The 16,352-nt window shown below is 34.7% G+C and overlaps 1 protein-coding gene across 3 annotated transcripts in view; it reads right to left on the bottom strand.

Moving 5' to 3' along the window:
- Positions 1 to 14,930, bottom strand: part of GFRAL (GDNF family receptor alpha like) — a 66,718-nt gene extending 51,788 nt beyond the window's left edge. The window contains exons 1-4 of one of the 3 annotated variants that reach the window (XM_058734298.1): positions 14,682 to 14,928; positions 12,302 to 12,435; positions 10,014 to 10,148; positions 7,603 to 7,755 (exon numbers count right to left, since the gene is read on the bottom strand). In XM_058734298.1, coding sequence (XP_058590281.1) covers positions 7,603 to 7,755; positions 10,014 to 10,146 — 286 coding nt within the window. In that variant the 5' untranslated portion in view covers positions 10,147 to 10,148; positions 12,302 to 12,435; positions 14,682 to 14,928. Of the gene's footprint in view, positions 1 to 7,602; positions 7,756 to 10,013; positions 10,149 to 12,301; positions 12,436 to 14,681 lie in introns of all 3 variants that reach the window. The other 2 variants (XM_058734299.1, XM_058734297.1) reach the window with 2 other exon arrangements.
- Between the last annotated feature and the right edge of the window lie 1,422 nt (positions 14,931 to 16,352).

Raw genomic sequence — 16,352 nt, 5'->3', positions numbered from 1 at the left:
CCTCACACCAGTCAGAGTGGCCAAAATGAACAAATCAGGAGACTATAGATGCTGGCGAGGATGTGGAGAAATGGGAACCCTCTTGCACTGTTGGTGGGAATGCAAACTGGTGCAGCCACTCTGGAAAACAGTGTGGGGGTTCCTCAGAAAATTAAAAATAGACCTACCCTATGACCCAGCAATAGCACTGCTAGGAATTTACCCAAGGGATACAGGAGTACTGATGCATTGGGGCACTTGTACCCCAATGTTTATAGCAGCACTGTCAACAATAGCCAAATTATGGGAAGAGCCTAAATGTCCATCAACTGATGAATGGATAAAGAAATTGTGGTTTATATACACAATGGAATACTACGTGGCAATGAGAAAGAATGAAATATGGCCCTTTGTAGCAACGTGGATGGAACTGGAGAGTGTGATGCTAAGTGAAATAAGCCATACAGAGAAAGACAGATACCATATGGTTTCACTCTTATGTGGATCCTGAGAAACTTAACAGAAACCCATGGGGGAGGGGAAGGAAAAAAAAAAAAGAGGTTAGAGTGGGAGAGAGCCAAAGCATAAGAGACTGTTAAAAACTGAGAACAAACTGAGGGTTGATGGGGGGTGGGAGGGAGGGGAGGTTGGGTGATGGGTATTGAGGAGGGCACATTTTGGGATGAACACTGGGTGTTGTATGGAAACCAATTTGACAATAAACTTCATATATTGAAAAAAAAATAGAATCCTACAGTAAAAAAAAAAATACACTACTATAGCATTTTGCAAATAACAGCTCACAATGGATTTTATAATTATGTAAATCAGACTCCTTTACTAGAACAGAGGTCTTCTTTTCTATTACTTTTGGCTAGCATATGCTGGGTTGCATGAATAGGATGGATGTGAATTAATGCTGTTCTCATATAATTAGTTCTATTACATTGATAATTATATACCTTGAAGTAATCTGTAATCCTGTCTAAATGTCATCAATCAACCTATCTAAATATCTATCTTTCTATCTATATATTTAATCAGCTGGACTAAATTAAATGACTTGGCTAAATGTCAATTTTGCTCTACTATATTTTCAGCTAATCAAGAGCAGAGACTGTTTCATTCATCTTTATATCCATTCTCCAGCATTTATATCTACACATGTTAACTGAACAATAAAAACTTTATGAATAGATCCATGATTTAGGTGCTCAAAAATATGTTTAAAAATTTTAAATCCTTATGATATTATTGGTTATTTGCTAAGTATCAGGTACTGTGCTGGGTGCTTTATCATAGTAAGTAAAAAAGAAAAAAGAAATGCCAAAGCTGATTTGTTCAAGAAGTTTACAGTATATTAAGGAAGAATAGAACAGTACACACTATATATGTTTGGGAATGTTTTGAGAATCCAAAGAGGGAAGATAGGGAAAGGAAGAAGGAGGTAGGGAGGGGGAGGGGGAGGGGGAGGAGGAGGAGGAGGAGGAGAGGGAGAGAGACAGAGATCAGAGATCGTGTCTTGGAATGATGACCAAAAAGTTTGTGGAAGGTGTTATAGTTGAGATAGGATGGATATTAAGATTTCAGTTATTTCCTTCCCACACTAAGCTAAATTATAAGCAATAAACTAATGCTCCCTGTATACATAATAATTAGGTCATGTCCATCATGAAGTTTATTTGTGAGATCATTTAAGTCTTCTCTATAGGGTTTTTATATTCCTGGTTATCAAAATTATTGCATAGTAGTCTTTAGTAAGTGTCTATGGGGAAAAAAAGGGTTTAAATATGTGAACTGATTTCAATTTAACTGCTCTAAATTTATATGTACCTGTTGACTGGTCACTACATTTTGCCAGAACTTGGTATGATTAAAAGTGGCTAAAGAGATATAAATTAGGTTGTCTTACCATTGTGAAACAAAAGTCAATAAACATTTTTAGTATTCCAATATGCTTTTATTTCATCCCACTTCAATCTAAAACTAGTATAGACCTATTAATTAGCTAACTAATGTCATTTCAGGCTGTCCTAGTTGATGACTTCTCAGGATTTATAATTGCTGACTATTTTCCCTGTGTCTCTTTCATTGATTTCAACAACTCTTTCTGATGTTTCTTTTCCTATCTTTGAAATCTTCTTTTTGGTTACTTTAATTATATCATGAATTTTATTCTCAAAATCTTTATAATATTCTCACCTTATAGCCTTTCCTGACCAATCCTATCTTCCTTCACGGTTTTATCTATTTCTTATAAACTTTTAACTCCAAAATCTGTATGTCTATTTTATATTACTCTCTTCAGTCCAAGATCCATGTTTCCAAATGCAAGCTAGACGATGTAGATTCCTTCATTTCTTTTTAAAAATTATTTGTATCATGCAAAACTTCAAACAAAATGCCAACATTCCTAATGTGAATGTTCCAAAGCATTCCACAGATGCAGTGTCTCCAAAATATAATTCATCACTTCTACCCCTAATCCTGTACTTTATTCTTTCTTTCCTATCTCAGTGTATCTCAGTACCCTGTCCCAAGCCATGCTTTATACATTTCATTCTCCTTATATCCAACTGCCACCAATTCCTATTGATTGTGATTCATAAATATACCTTACTTATGTCTTCTTCTCATAGTCCTCAGCACCAGTGTGTTAGTTTAAGCATACATTACCTCTCTCTCAAATTATTTGATATCCCTGGCCTGAATCTTTCCCACCCCTCCATCCTGTCTTTTGCATTCCTGCCAGGGATACCCTTTGAAAAGCCGATTCTGCATTTCTCCGTTTAAAATGCATTAATAGCCCCTTGTAATAACAGTTTGAGGCCTAATCCCTTTAGAAAGATACATAAATTCAGCCTTCCTCCTTTTTATAACATCTGCTTTCTTCCCAGCATCATCTCCTAATACTCCTCCATTCTACAGTCCAGTTTAACAAAGGATTTGTTGCTCCTTGAATGTGCTCTGCCTGATTCTATTTTCTCTATTTAGAACATCCATTTTGTCTCTTTAATCGACCAAATTCACCCTAAAAGCCCCAAGTCTGTCATTTCTTCTGTGAACCTTCTGAATCACCATTATTTTATCCTCTATACCTTCAAACACTGTGTGTGTGTGTGTGTGTGTGTGTGTGTCACCTAGCATGTATCACATTGTACAGGTGATACTTAGCACTTACCATTTTAATTAAGAATTGAACTAAAAGTAAATAACAAAGGTATCTGGGAAATCCTCAAATATTTGGAAGTTCAACAATGGTATTGTAAAATAAACCATGAATCAAAGAGAAAGTCACAAGGGAAATGAGAAACCATTTTGAATTGAATAAAAATGAAAACATAGCATACTAAAATTTGTGAATATAACTAAAACAGCACTTGGACATTTATATAATGAAATGCTTATAGGAAGAAGGAAAAAAAATATCAAATCAGTGATATAAGCCTTTATCTTAAGAAACCAGAAAATGAAGAGCAACTTCAAGTCAAGTCAAACACAACAGCAACAAAAAATAATAAAGAGCAAAACTGAGAGACAGGGAGAGACAAAGAGAGGAAGACACAAATTACCACCATCTGAATGAACGAAAGGACATTACTATAAGTCCTATAGATATTTAAAGGACAATTTGAGAATATTAGGAACAACTTAGCAGAGAGATACGGAAAAAAGGTAAAATGGAAACCCTAAAAATAAAAATTCAACATAAATCCAACAAACAGAAAAGTTCACTGAAAGACACAAACTACCAAACTCACCAAGAAATAAGTAAAACAGTTCTATGACAAACACGCTGAACATTTTTAAATCTTCCAATGAAGAATTGCCCAGATATCTTCACTAGTGTATTAAATTAATTAAATTGAATTAAATTAATTCCTTAAATTTAAGGAAGAAATACTACTACTTCTTTGTATACTCTTTTAGAATAAAAAAGAAGATGAAATACTTCCCAAATCATTTTAAAAAACAGCATTATCCAGGGGCACCTGGGTGGCTCAGTCAGTTTAGCGTCCGACTTTTAATTTCTGCTCAAGTCATGATCTCACAGTTCATGAGTTCGTCGTGAATTCAAGCCCCAAGTCAGGCTATCTGCTGACAGCTTGGAGTCTGCTTTGGATTCACTGTCTACGTCTCTTTCTCTCTCTTCCCCTTCCCAGCTCACACACACTCTCTCTCTAAACATTTTTTAAAAAAAATTAAAATTAAAAACAGTATTATCTAGACAACAAAATCAGACAAATATGCTGTCAGGAAAACATTCCAATGTCCCTCAGGAACATAGATTAAAAACCCTCAACAAAATAGTAGCAAATTCAATCCAGCAACATATAAAATGAATAAATACTTCATAACTGGATAGTATATATCCTCAGAATGAAGGGTTAGAACCAACACTAAGAATCAACAAATAATTCATCATATTTAAAAAAACCTAAAAATATAAACCATGATCATTGCAAAAGAGGCAGAAAATCATTTGCAAATCTATTCATGATAAAATCTCTAAGCAAACCGGATATAGGAAGGAATTTTCTCTGCCTGATAAAGGGAGGAGGAACCTGCAAAGAACTTACTGCAAAATCTATTTTTTTTATTTAAAAAACATTTGTTTATGTTTATTTTATTTTTTAGAGAAAGAGAGCACAAGTTGGGGAGGGGCAGAGAGAGAGAGGGAGACACAGAATCCAAAGCAGGGTCCAGGCTCTGAGATGTCTGCACAGAGCCTGATAAGGGGCTGGAACCCACGAATTGTGAGATCATGACCTGAGTTGAAGTTGGTCACTTAACTGACTGAACCACCCAGGCACCCCTGCAAAAACCATTCTTAATGGTGCAAAACTAAATGCATTTCTCCCAAGACAGGTAAAAAGGCAAGGATGGCCACTCCGAGAAATCTTATTTAACATTATCCTGCAGGTCCTACTCAGAACAATAGAGCAAGGAAAAGAAATAAAGGCCTACAGATTGGAAAGAAAGAAATAAAACTCTCTATTTGCAGATATAAATATTTAAGTCTATGTAGACAATCCTATAGATTCTACAAAATAAAAGATACGAGAAGTAATAACTGAGCTGAGCAAGTTACAGGCTATAAGGTGTGTGTATATATATATATATATATATATGCACACACACACACACACACACGGTATATATAAGATATATGTATATATATGGCATATATATATAAGATATATGATATATATATAAGATATATGTGTATATATGTATATATATGGTATATATATATGATATATGTAAATATATGGTATATATAAGATATATGTATATATATGGTATTATATGCCTTATATATATACCATATATATATATAATTTTGATATATTAGCCATAATTGATTAGAAATTAAGATATAAAAAAGTTACCATTTACAACAGCATCAAAAAAGTGAAGCATATTTATGTAAATCTTAACACAAAGTGTGTATGAAGTATACACTGAAAACTACAAAATATTGCTAAGAGGAAAGTATTGGCAAAAGTACAGAAATATAGGCAGCTGGAACAAGACAGAACAATCTAGAAATAGAGACACTAATATATAGCCCAAAGGATTTTGGAGAAAGGTGAAACTGTAGTCCCTTTATCAAATGTGGTAGAACAACTGGATATCCATAGAGAAAAAAAATAAATAAATGAATCTGACCCATGGTTTGCACCATAAACAAAAATTAACTTACAGTGTATCATAAGCCTGAATGCAAAACCTAAAGTACTTAATGTCTAGATCATATAAGAATATCTTTGTGATTTGGGGTCGGATTAAGATTTCTTAGATGCAACAGCAAAGGTATTATTTATAAAAGAAAAAAATGATAAGCTGGACATTGTTAAACTTTAAAAAACAACAAACTTCTGCTTCTTGAAATATACTCTTAAAGCAATAAAAGATATAGACAGGGAAATATCATTTACAGAGCACATATCCTGATAAGCCCTATTCAACACAGAGGAAAAACTCTTAAAACCCAATAAAAAAGGCAAAACTCAAATTAAAAAAGGGCAAAATTTTAAAGAGACTTTACCAAATAATGTTTATAGAGGACACCTAAGCACATGAAAATATGTTCAACATTATTTAAGTGCAAATTAAAACCACAATGTGACACTACCACATATATATTGGAATGGCCTCAAAATAAAAGCAAATAACAAAATCAAGTGCTACTGAGGATGTGGAGCAAGTGGAACTTTTATACATCGATGGTTAAATTAAACTTAGAATATTGTATGAAAGCTTATCATACAGTTGAACATAAACATTACCTTACAGCCCAACAAGAATATGGAGAAATAGGGGCGCCTGGGTGGCGCAGTCGGTTAAGCGTCCGACTTCAGCCAGGTCACGATCTCACGGTCCGTGAGTTCGAGCCCCGCGTCAGGCTCTGGGCTGATGGCTCAGAGCCTGGAGCCTGTTTCCGATTCTGTGTCTCCCTCTCTCTCTGTCCCTCCCCCGTTCACGCTCTGTCTCTCTCTGTCCCCAAAAATAAAATAAACGTTGAAAAAAAAAAATTAAAAAAAAAAAAAGAATATGGAGAAATAAAAACTCATGTTTGTAGGAGTCTTGTATGTGAATATTTATAGCAGCTTTATTTACAATCTCTAAAAATCTGGAAACAATGCAAACCACTTTCAGTGGTGAATGGATAACCAATACAATGGAATACTACTCAAAACAGAGAACAAACTTGTTCAAAAACTACGAGCGAACCTCAAATCCATGATGTTAAATTAAAAAACAATCAGGCAGGTTCAAGTTTCCCTAATTCTAAAAGGTTACCTAATTCCATTTATGTGAAACTCTGGAAAAAGCAAAAGCATGGAACAGAAAATTGGCCAGTTTGCTCACCATGAATGTTTTGAGAGGTGGGATAATGGGACCATTCATGATAAATGAGAGGTAAACCTATTTCTTATAAAACGGGAGAAGGCTGATTATGAAAGAAGAGGCAAGAACCCCATGATAACAGCTGCAATCCCAAGATGTCCACTTTTCAGAGAGAGTATGCAAGAACATTGAGGATCCAGAAACTGAAACTGATTGTTTTAGAACTATTTCATCCTCCATATCCCTTTGAAAATCTTTATGAACCCTCAAGGACACATGCAGACTACTTTGAGTACCACTACTTCAGTGTCAGCCCGGCACCTTGAGTAGCTCTAAATAAATGCATAAATGATTAAATGCTCCCATCCAGAGGCAAGTAGAATTCCAGATAAGTGGTTATATTTTGGACTTTCTCAGGAAACTGAGTTCTTTAACACCAGAAATGATACCTTATTTGTCTTCTATCATTTAGGTCTTGGGCAAAGCCATAGTCAGCCTCACAAAAATATGAACTGAGAGAGTGAATATATAATGCTAATTAATTATGATTGGATGAAGCTTGAAATAGTGGTTAACAATTACAGAAATATGTTAGGCACTGACTGAGATCTAGGACCCACAGAACTTTATATTACACAAAAAAACTGTTCAAGTTACCAATAAAAGAGAGAGAGAGAGAATTAATCCAATTACATAGATGTGGTTAATTTTGAAACCGTACTTCTCTTTTTTATGACTGTAATATTTCATATAACCACATATTATTACCTGATTCATTGATGCATTTTTTCCCAAGCAATTTGTTAATAGTGCAATGGAGGTTACCAGTGCAGAGACAATCTTCAAACTGGAAATTGTTTTCCACCAAGGACTGGATGCTCAGGTTACAGTTTGATGAATCCTTCATCTTGCAGGGGTTACCTGGGTTTTAACAAACATGTAATACTCCTGATATTAATCTAAGTATCACCCTCCCCCAAATGCTTTTAACGTATTAACCTGAGTAATGCCTTATTATAATAAGATTTCCTGGGGATGCTGCAAGATGTCCACGTAAGTGACTTTTTAAGCACAAAATCCATTTTTACTATCTTTCCCTCAATGTTTACTTTCCAAAATGGATTAAAGCTTGCTGTATTTTAAAATGACTTTGTCCCCACTTAGAATATCAGTTTTTAGTCTTCTATAATAATCAAGGCTGTCCTTATAGGAGGTGACCAGAATGATCCATAATCTTCACTATTTTGTCAGTTTAGTTATTTTTATTAACTATTTGTCATAATCTTCTAGTGTATATGTCATTCTAAGATTATAATAAGAGACATGCAAGTGGCTCAAAATTCATCATGAGAAATGAAGTGGTCCTAACACTTTGTAAGCACTCAATAAATATTATTGAATAATGAGTCTTTCACAATTATCAATATTTCCTTTTCTGCTTTAATTTACAAAGTCCTATTCATCCACCCAACAATTTTCTTTTATTCATTTTTTTGAATAAAATTACTTGAGTTCATTTCATTTATGTATTTGAGAATATTTCTATTTCAGCTTCATGAATGAGATAATTATGCAAATATTACTGCAATTCACTGAAAATGACTTGCTATTTGTATACTGAAGTACGTGTTATAATTCATGACACACTGAATGCAATATTTTAAATTGCTTTATAAAATGTAACAAGGAGTTTCATCATCAAAACAAATAACAGATTTTTTTGTCACTTGTCTTCTATTCTCATCTTAAAATTACTGTATTACTTAGAGCAAATTAGGCTTTTAAAATTCTTTTCCTGACTTGTAATAAGAATGTTGGGTTAGGGAGCTATAACTTACTTTGGACTATGGACTTACTCCCTTCAAGGGCAGGACGGAGAAGGAAATCATTCTCTTTTCCTCTACATCCTATATAATTCCTTGAGGTTGTGGGGATGGGGAGGACTTCCGATGGTAGAGATTGTAAATGTTGGCCATCAGAACTATAGGCTGCTGCCTCTTAAACCCAACTTACTTGCCCTTACGTCTTTTGGGAAGTAGAGGATGCACACACAGATAGGCAAGAGTCATGAGCAGTACAGACTTCACACTGCGCAAAATAGAGAAAGTACGTCATGGAAGAATCTATTGTTATTTTCCCTTTTCAGTTTTTCTTACTGAATATTCCAGAAAGTTTATGAGGCTTTTATAGTATTATAACATCCAATATACAAGATGATAAATTATATGAGAATACAATATTTTGAAACGTTTGTGGTAATACTAAGGTAATGTCTCACTATATAATCAGTTTATCTATTTTTAGTGAATGGAGTCCTACTATAACGGTCCATACAATATTTATTCAACGAATTGATATATTCCGTATGTTTTCTTTTTATTTTAAACAAGTAACAGTAACTCTAATCTTCATATTCTCTAACCCTTGGGACTCTGCTCAAATGTTTGGAATGTAGGGCATGTTAAAAATAAAAATGTATTTTAAATTGTTCTCGACACAGATGGAATGGAAGATAGCATGTCTGTTGCAAGAATATAAAAATGTATATGATACACATACAAATAAATAACAATGCTCTTGATCATCAAAAATGTTTTTTTTTCCTATTTTATTACTGACATACTAATATGTAAGCAAAAACACATTTGAAAATTTTTTGCCATACTTCTGACAAGCATGCATATAATTATAACATTGTACATGGTGAGATAAGTAAAACAAACCCTGAAATCTTGCATAAACCTCCCCACAGGGCATTAAGGCTCTTGAGTTCTTGTTACTACATTCGCTAATAAGCAATTGAAGGTAAATCACTTAAATATTAAGTTTGAAAAAAGTGTTTGGAGCAAAGCTAACTTAGTTCCCAGGGCAGTGAAAGAAAATATCTAATCCTATTTTTACCTCAGTAAAAATAAATCATTTATGTGTATTTTAAATAATGTATTTTATTGAGGCACTTGGGTGGTTCAGTTGGTTAAATGTCCAACTTCAGCTCTGGTCAAGATCTCATGGTTCATGGGTTTGAGTCCTGCATCAGGCTCTGTGCTGATAGTGCAGAGCCTGCTTGGAATTCTCACTCTCTCTCCCTCTCATTCTGTGCCCTCCTCCCTCTCTCTCTCTTTTTCTCTCTCAAAAATAAATACATAAATAAACTTAAAAAATTAAATAATGTATTTTACCTGAAACATTACATGAATCTTCCATCTTTCTCCATACAAGTTTACATCCATTTGTATCACTTAGGCATTGCTCTCTTAAATATGTGCAATCAATGGTTTGGGAAGTGGATTCATTTTCCAAGCATAGCACCATAGCTGAAATAACAATAAGAACAGAACAAAAACAACAAGAACGTGTTTGCAATATTACAGTATGACAGTTATTTACCTCAAAACTAAGTTACTGGTGATAAACAACAGTGTTATGGAAAATATAATCTGATAAGATCATTACAAGATTGGAATGGATCTTAACCTCCCCCCTAACTACAGATCTGTATTTCTCCTTTATAACATTCTTAAATGAAGAGTATAGATTTGTGCTCTTATTTGGTGCATATTTATTCCTCAATTTATATTTTTAAGACTCTTGCTCTATTGAAACTGCTCTCTGAACTGTCCTAATCATCTCCATGACATCAACCTTAATAGTTTTAACACTTTATCTTGCCTACTTTTATCATTGCACGCTTTGTTGCTATTTTGTTCTTAAAACTCTCTCTTCCTTTGGCAACCAGCTCTTCTAGTTCTCTTGATACTTATTCATTTGATATTTTCTGACCATAGTTAGGCCTCTTCCCAGGATCTTTTTCTGTTGAACTGTATTTTTAGCTTAATGTCTATCCTCAGATGTTTCCCATTCTCATTTTACACATTCTCTATGTACAATTCCATGTACTTTAATGGTTTTAACTAAAACCTCTAGATTGATGATTCTCTAAAGCATAATTCAATCCCATTATTTTTCAGTATTCCAGTTATATGTGTTGTTATCTCAACCAAAGTGTTCCAGATACATTTTAAGACTACAGTGTATTTTTATCATCATCACTCCCTGGTGGACAGCCCTGCTTCATCAATTTCACTGTTCTCATGGGCACCCAACACTAGAAACCACTGATTGATCACAGACTCCTTTTTTATCCTCGACTTCACTCTTTTATATCCATTTGTGCATAGTTCCTTGACTTATTTTGAATATTTGACCAACCCATCAATTAGTCAATTTGCCTCCAGTTTCATTTAACTCACATAGGTTCTTTATACCCCCTAACCTGCCTACTGTACCATCCTGATCCTGCCATTTCTCTGCTTCGACCTTTGGATGGTTCCTCATAGGATAGTTCTTATATCCCTTATTGTATGCAATCTAGACATTTTTGAGCATGTATAGTTTCCCAGATGCTCCATGCTGTCTTGTACCTCTGAGTGTTTACTGTACCCTCATTAGTAGGCACTCCTTTTTATCTCCTATAAACTTTTTCTTTCTTTCTTTCTTTCTTTCTTTCTTTCTTTCTTTCTTTCTTTCTTTCAGTCTGTCTTTCTGTCTTTTTTTTTTGTCCTCTAACACTCAGCACAATAATTACCTATTTTATGGAATCCTTCCCTGAATTCAGCACCCTCTTCCTATATCCAAATTAATTTAACACCTCTTATTTGTTTCACTAGAATACTGGGATTTCCCCAAGCATAGCTTTACTGCTCTGTAATGAAAATGTGTGTTTATATGATTGTCTCCACCATGGGGTTCTAGGGTCCTACTGGGTAGACATTGGAGGTAATTCATAATTGTATCCTCATCATCAAACACAATGAGACATTATGTATGTATGTTGACTTACACTAACTTGAATAGTTATTTAAGAATGAATTATAGGGGCACCTGGGTGGCTTAGTCGCTTAAGCATCTGACTCTTGATCTCAGCTCTGGTCTTGATTTTGCAGTTCGTGAAATGAATCCCTGCATCGGACTCTGTGCTGACAGCATGGAACCTGCGTGGGATTCTCCCTCTCCCTCTCTCTCTGCTCCCCCCCCACTCATGCTGTCTCTCTCTCTCTCTCATAATAAACTTAAAAAAAAAGAAGTTATAAATAAGTAATACTATAATACTATAATAAAAATAATACCTTCCAGATATTTACAAGTTATGTTGGGTAGAGGAGAAGTTTCCAGTAAGTTTTCTAAAAATATCAAAAACATAGTGATGCTAATTTAGTATAATGTATAAATTATTTGAATTGATTCTGCAAGCATGCCAAGCGACACTTGCTGGATCAATCCATAGAAAAATACGGGAAGAACAATCGAGTTACAGAAACAATATATTAATTATAATCAGAAGATCTCAAAGTAGGTCTTAGAGTCAAATTAATTGAATTTTTAAAAAGATGATGCTAATTATGAATTGCCTGTGACAATGCAGAGTTATTGGCTTCAAGTAAAGCCTAAAATCTTTTCTTTATCTTACCTCTTTTCAAACCTCTTCTCCTAAGGAGAATCCAAGACAACTCATTGGATGGATCATATGTACTACTTGCTGGGTCACTGCATTTGGAGATTAGGCCCAAGGGTGTGGCTCAGTCACATTTTTCTTGTTGAGGGCTGGAGTGAAAATTGACATATCAGCCTTCTGTTTTGTCATGTGTTCATTGTTAAGCTCATTTAACCAATGAGAAAGAGAAAGAGAGCCCCTTCGGTTCTGGCCCAAAGTTACTTGTTTGAATCCAGTTTGCCAAAGACCCTGAAATATTTTATGTCAGACTCTACTCATAAGAAAGTGGAATTCTATGGGGCGACTCAGTGGCTCAGTTGATTGAGCAACTGATTTCAGCTCAGGTCGTGATCTCAGAGTTTGTGGGTTCGAGGTCTGCATTGAGCTCTGTGCTGATAGCTAAGAGCCTGGAACTTTCTTCAGATTCTGTGTCTCCCTCACTCACTGCCCCTCTTCTACTCATGTTCTCTCTCTCATTCTCTCTCTCTCTTTCTCTCTCTCTCTCTCTCTCTCTCTCAAAAATAAATAAACATAAAAAAAAAAAGGAAAGGAAGAAACTGGAATTTTATTTGACATTGATCATTGAATCTTGTAAATAGCTCCTTCAGGAAACTTATAGATGATGGTATCCTGAATATATCATCAAAACCTTACCAGTACCTCTGTCTAATGATGGTTAATTAATTCTACATATTATGTTTCTCAAATCTGTTTCATTTTCTTCCATATTTAAAATTTTAAGTTCCACTTGATTGTTTACTTTATACGATTTTCCACACCCTCTAGTAGGATGAAATACTAAATCTACTAGGAAAACCATCTCAGTGATCTGGCCCACAAGAATGAAAATAACTTTAACTTGCCAAAATCTTAGTCATTCCTTACTATAATTTGTGGCCACGTATTTAATCCAGGAGTTTTCAAGGATTCTCTTGAAATACTCAATGAAAAACAAGTTCTGTTTTAAAGTAACAATATGAAAAATGTTGCACACAATATTACCCTCTTAAGTCTTATTATGATAGGACATGTTCTATTTTAAAAATTCACCATGCCCCACGTTCCTCTGGTGATAGAACTTTCCGGCACCTTTAGACCTATTTAGATGATGTTAGACAAGTATTCTTAAGAATGAACTATGGGAAATACAGGTTAAGCCTATCAGTACAGCTTTGACCCTAACAATGTTAGAAATCATTCACTTCCTAGTCTCAAAATTAATTTAGAATGGAAACTTGAAAACAAGAGGCGATCCTTGCTTTTTCAACTGGAGCCATAATGAGGTTGTAACATGTTTCATGTGTTCTGTTATACTGCTGTCTTATCTACAAAATTAAAATTTCCCAGAGTTTTCTTTATAATCATGAATGGAAATAAGCAAATAGTGTTAAAACAAATCCAAGAGCAAAATTTTGAGATAGGAAATAACTGTTACTAAAACTAAAGAAAAACTGAAAATACATAAAATATTCCATTATTTCTCCCCTTAATTTTTTTGATTCATGTTCAACATAATTTGGAATAACCTTCTTTGTTTTCTTGCCCACAATTATGTTTTTATTCATTAATATCTATTAGTGTAAACAAAAAAATACTGGCTCTGTTTTAATGAATGGAATAATATTCAGCTATAATCATAACTATTTCTTTTCCTGAATTCATTTTATAGATTCTACTAAATTCTGAAGAAAAATACAGTAGCTTGTCCGATGACACCTACAGCAAGTAGATCTTCATGGATTCTACTTTAAGTATAAATGAATTCTTTTCCACCAGCATTTTATGATACCTTCACACTATCCAACACAAGAGGGATTATTACAAACCTTTCCTGTAGCTAACAGAAACTAACTAAAATGTGAAGCATTTGATGGGATGTTAAGTTGTTTTATTCTATGAAATGAATCCTTTTTAGTAAATATTAACACTTTAAAATTCGGGGAATTGAATGCTTTAAGTTAATCTCATTTAATTTAATTTCAAAGAAAAATAGATAAATTTGAAATTTGCCATCTTATAACTTGTAAATAGATACTGGAAGGTTTCATTTCTCAAAGGCTCTACTATCTATGTGAATTCCATAAATCCTAGGTAACTGGATTATCCCATATAATAAAATGTAAACAATCTGAGAGATGAATGCAATCCCTGCATTGTGCATTTTCTACAGAGTTATAAATGAGTAAGTGTACAATTTTGAGAAAGTAAGAAACCATGTTAAAGTATACACTGAAAACTGAGACTTCCTATTACAAGCCCTTTAGTTTAATCAACAGTTAAGTCAGATAAGATGGCATTCAGTTCATGAAGAAACAGTGCTATGGATCCAGGTAAATTAGAAGTATGATTCACTTACCAAGGAAAATGAAGACTATCATGCTGGACAACCTGGAGTTATTCACCTGCAAGAAAGGCAGACGTGTGAACTGCAACCACCTTCTTAACAGTAACTGTGCAGATAAGGCTTCAGCTTCTGCCCTTGCTTCCCGAAAGCATTACTGAGTCAAGTCAGCTTCCTTTGTCACCATTTCCTCCCCAATCTTTCCTGAGCTGTGAACTTTCCTAATTATGTCCAAATTCAATTATTTTCTTCTGAGCATACTAATCTCGGCTATTATGCTTCCAAGAAAAACCCACAAACCAGATGCTAAGAAATGATACATGCTCAGCACATTCATGAGAAAGGTTTTTGGTTTTGTTTTTTTGTTTTTTTTTTCTTCCAGTAGAATAGTGAATTGTGTAAAAGCCTCTCAACTATAACCCCCAGGTTTCCTACACACTGGAGTATCCTCAGTTTCCACTTCATTAATTAACCTCATGACAGCAAGTTTAGGTCATCTGAGAATGTGGAAAAGGAGAAAGGTGATAAGCAGCCCAGGCAAACGTATAGGGAATTCAGGTTCCACTAGAATCAAACTGGTGTGCCTCATCTTCCCAAACAAGACATGTTCTCTACATGTGCCACATGCTCCAGTATGCTTTAAGGTTGTAGTGTTTCAGCTGCTGTTCCCCAAAGTCACCCGACACAGTATCAGTGTAAGAAATGACTCCTTGCAGCGATGCAAAAATTCCCTGCTCCACTGGAAAGGTAAGCCACTTGTAGTCACTTGACAACTGTGTTTCTTCCAGCTTCAGTAAGAGGCATTGCTGTGGTCTGAATATTTATGTCTCCCTACAAATTTACACTTGGACATTCTAACCCTCAAAATGATAACATTTATAGGTAGAGTCTTGAGGAGGTGCTTAAGTTGTCAGGGTGGAACCATCGTGAATGAGGCTCCAGAGGGATCCCTTGCTCCTTCCACCAGGGAGGACACAGCAGGAAGTCACCAGCTATGAACTGGGAAGAGGGCCTTTGTGAGAATGTGACCACGCATTGGTGTTGGACTTCTAGTCTCCAGAACTGTGAAAAATAAATTTCTGTGGTTTATGAGTGACCAGACTGTTGTATTTCGTTATAGCAGCCCAGATGGATTAGACTGATCCTGTATCTACAATGTGTTCTTGTTCACAAGAACCTAGAGCACATCATGTCCATTGGGGCATCCTGAGGCTTCCACTTTTAAAACATCTGAGATCTTTCTGTAATGGATGCTTGGACATATACAATGCTGTGCCAGCAAGAAATTAAAGAAAATGCAGGTGTGAAGAAGCTACTATCTTGAGATGAGACAGAACCATTTTGTCCACAGAGGAAAAATTGTTGAGTCCAATTGTCCATGTTTATTTTAAACTAGAGAGAATTTATAACATATTTTGGTTTCAGAATGCATAATGGAAAAAAAAAAAAACAGATTTTGGAGTCCAACAAACTGAAATTATAACACTATTTTTCTCTATAAATGTAGGTAAATGAGATCTTATTGGAAGTTGTTTATATTTATTTACTCCTTGGTAAAATGTTCTGATTGTATCCATGGTTGCTGTATACATTAAGTACGTGTAGGGGGCTTATATACCAAAGATCAAACAAGGCCAGTTATACTATCCTCGGTGACTTATCTAACAAAAGAATGATGTCATAAAA

This window comes from Neofelis nebulosa, chromosome 6 (genome assembly GCF_028018385.1).
Source record: "Neofelis nebulosa isolate mNeoNeb1 chromosome 6, mNeoNeb1.pri, whole genome shotgun sequence".
NCBI lineage: Eukaryota > Metazoa > Chordata > Mammalia > Carnivora > Felidae > Neofelis > Neofelis nebulosa.
Note: the sequence above shows the minus strand (reverse complement) of the source record. Positions and strands in the feature narration are given on the sequence as shown.